Below are 3238 nucleotides of genomic sequence, written 5' to 3' on the forward strand. Positions count from 1 at the left end.
AGGGTCTCGCTATGCAGTTCAGGCTGGCCTTGAGCTCCCTTTGTAGCCCAGGCTGGTCTCTAACTCGCAAGATCCTCCTGCCTCAGCCTCCTGAGTAATGGGATTATAGGCGTGCACCACCACACCTGGCCTGACTCAGCCTTCAAACTGGAGGTTGACTCCATGGCTTGTGTGGCTCACAGAACTCAGAGAGCTGAGTGGCTTGCTGTATAAGGGCTGCAGATGAAGAGGCCGGTGGGGTGAGATTAGAAAGGGCCCTGCATGCACGAGATGCTGGCCCCGTGGCGTTGGGGTTGGGCACCCTCCTGGCCTGTGAATTTGTTCACCAGCCCAGAAGCTTTGCTCCATACTTTCGGGATTTCTATGAACTGTGATTGACATCAACTCAGTCTGTAGCCCCTCTCCTCCCTAGAGGTTGAGGGTGGGGTAGGCTGAAACTTCACATCTTCTAATCACAGCCCTGTGTTTCTTGTGACCAGCCCCTAACCAGGAACCCACGAAAAGCTGCTTATAGAATAAGAGACTCTAATACCCTGCAACTTTCAAGAGGTTTATATGTGTGCCAGGACCAGGTCAAAGACCAGACTTCAGAACAAAGTCTGCTCCTAGCATCCTTGGCACTTAGGAAATTATGAGGAACTCTGTGTGAGGAAGTAGGAGCAGATGACCTGTCTGTCTGTCTGTCATTATTCTTTCATACTGATGTCATCACAAAACCTACACATGTTTATAGCTGCTTTGTAAGTAGACAATTGGAAATGGTCAAGATGACCTCCAGTGGGTGATTGGTTAAGGAATTCTAGTCCACAGACTATTACTCACCAGTGAAAAATGACAAATATTGCTCCAAATAGCAACCTGGTTAGATCTACAGAGACTTCTTACAGAAAAACACTGATTCTGTAAGGTTGCATAAGTATACCTCCATTTATGCAGCAGTCTTGATATAAGATTATAGAGAAGGAGAACAAATCAGTGGTTGTTAGGAGGAAGAAAAGTGAGGGGGACAGGAAGGTGGATGGGACTTTAAAGGGGCTGCATGAGGCAGCCCTGTGGTGATGGGAGGTTCTGTATCTTGACTGCCTCAGCCTTGCCCTGGTTGTCAGACTGTGTTACAGTTTGGCACGATGTTACCCTTGGAGGAATTGGGTAAAGGATATTATTTCTTTTTTTTTTTTGGTTTTTCTCCGGTACCGGGAACCGAACTCACGACACTTGCATGTGGATCTGACTCTAATTTTCCATTACCTGAAAATAAAATGGCTAATTGAAAAAATGATAGCTGAATGTAATTTTTTAAAAATTGAAGTACTGGGGCTGGGGATTTAGCTCAGTGGCACAGTGCCTGCCTGGCAAGCGCAAGGTTGTGAGTTCGACTCCTGGTACCGGAAGGAAAAAAAAAAACAAAAAAATAAAAATTGAAGTACTACAGAACAGAGCTTCAGGGAAAATGAACCTTCCTGCTCCTGCAGCGCCTTCCTCCAGGCAGGCTCTGCTGCGAGGGACCCAATGTTTCAGAATTCTGAATGCTTCAGAATTGGGATGCTGCTTAAATAACACAGACAGAGTTAAGGCTCTGCAGCTGTCCGGTTGTCCTTGCTGTGGCAGTGTGTCCCTGTCCCCCACATGGGATCCCTGTCCCAAAAGGGACACAGCCGGTGAGGGTTTGGGACACAGCCCTGCCCAGCATGTAACGACCTGTGTAAACTTGTGACAGGAATCGAGCCCACTGGAAACATGGTGAAGCAGCCGGCCAAGTTCACCGTGGACACCATCAGCGCCGGGCAGGGGGAGGTGATGGTGTTTATTGAGGACCCAGAAGGAAACAAAGAAGAGGTATGTGGAAGATGCATGCTCCCTGGAGCTTATGGGGTTTGTAGCAGGGCTGGGGATGGAGCCTCCATTTCCTTCCCTGTAGGTTACAACCATGGCGATCTTTCCAAGAGGACACCGAGGCTTAGAGTGGTTAAAATAACTTGCCCGAGAGCGGTGCCTTGAAACACACTGTAAATTGCTTCCGAAGAATACAAGGGCGAGTAAAGTAGAGCTCACTTTGGATTCAGCCAAGGCCTTGTCAGTGGTAGAGACTGGCTTGTCATGGCCTGCTCTCTTCTCACTGGTCATTTTTGGCTCTTTCCTTGGGGCTGTTGTACATGCTCTTCTTTCTGTTCATATTTTCTTATGACCGTGTTTCATTCCCAGTGCTTAGCACCATTTGAAATGCTAAGTTTACTGATACATTTTCTGTTTTCCCCTCTGGGGCAGGGCTTGTGCTCAATTTGGTCATTATTTTGTTTTTGATACTTAACACTGCATCCCCTTCATAAGTACCCTCTTCCCCACTGTGGAGACAGGGTGGTGCTATGTAGCTCAGGCTGGCCTTGAGTATATAGCCCAGGCTAGGCTCCAACTTGTGCTCCTCCTGCCTCAGCCTCCAAACTGCCAGAATTATATTGTGCACCACACGCCTGGCTCTCAAACTTTGAATAACTTCGGAGCCAGTAAACGTTTAAGTCATTCGCTTCATTTCATGTTCCGTCATTAACAGGGTGCTAGTCCTGGTGGTGACAGTCCTGACTCTGGGCCGGGTGGCTCGTTGCTATGACTTCAGGCTGTGGCTCTCCTGGACCCTCTACAGGGCAGGAAACAGCACCCCCGGTTCTGTCCCGGGAGCTTGCTGCAGGCCCGTGGCTGACGCAGCATTCCTCACTCACACTTGGCACCTTCTCTAACCATTGTACATCTTCCTTTCCAGGCACAGGTGACCCCTGACAGCGACAGGAACAAGACATATTCTGTGGAGTATGTGCCCAAGGTCACCGGGCTGCACAAGGTAAGATGAGTCTCATGGCTTAGACACTCTTTTCCCTTGTTTGTAGAAGAGGGAGATCATAGGACGAAGAGTGGGCTGCTTCTTCCTAAGTTTTGGACCTCTCATATACTAGGCAAGTACTCTACACTGAGCTATGCCCAAGCCCAAAACAGTGGTTTTCTTAAGTTAACGTCTTTTTAAAATATCCATTCTCATTGTAGAAAATTTCAAATCTGTATGAGTCAGACTTGAGAATTGGCTCATAAACTCCTCCGTTTAAATCCCAGCAGCAGGGGCTGGGGATTTAGCTCAGTGGCAAAAGCGCCTGCCTGGCAAGCGCAAGGTCGTGAGTTCGGTTCCCGGTACCGGAGAAAAACCAAAAAAAAAGAAAGAGCAAAGACACAGGAACAACCTAAATGCCTATTG

At 48.1% G+C, this 3238-nt stretch overlaps 1 protein-coding gene across 4 annotated transcripts in view; it reads left to right on the top strand.

The window, feature by feature from the left end:
• The window catches only part of Flnb (filamin B, beta), a 151731-nt gene that overhangs the window by 74788 nt on the left and 73705 nt on the right, over window positions 1–3238 (top strand). For all 4 annotated transcript variants that reach the window (XM_005387431.1, XM_013515640.1, XM_005387432.1 and 1 more), the window contains exons 5-6: window positions 1718–1836; window positions 2756–2833. In XM_005387431.1, the coding sequence (XP_005387488.1) occupies window positions 1718–1836; window positions 2756–2833 (197 nt within the window). The remainder of the gene's footprint in view (window positions 1–1717; window positions 1837–2755; window positions 2834–3238) is intronic.

The sequence above is a fragment of the Chinchilla lanigera genome, unplaced genomic scaffold, assembly GCF_000276665.1.
Source record: "Chinchilla lanigera isolate Chin_1 unplaced genomic scaffold, ChiLan1.0 scaffold00029, whole genome shotgun sequence".
Taxonomy (NCBI): Eukaryota; Metazoa; Chordata; class Mammalia; order Rodentia; family Chinchillidae; genus Chinchilla; species Chinchilla lanigera.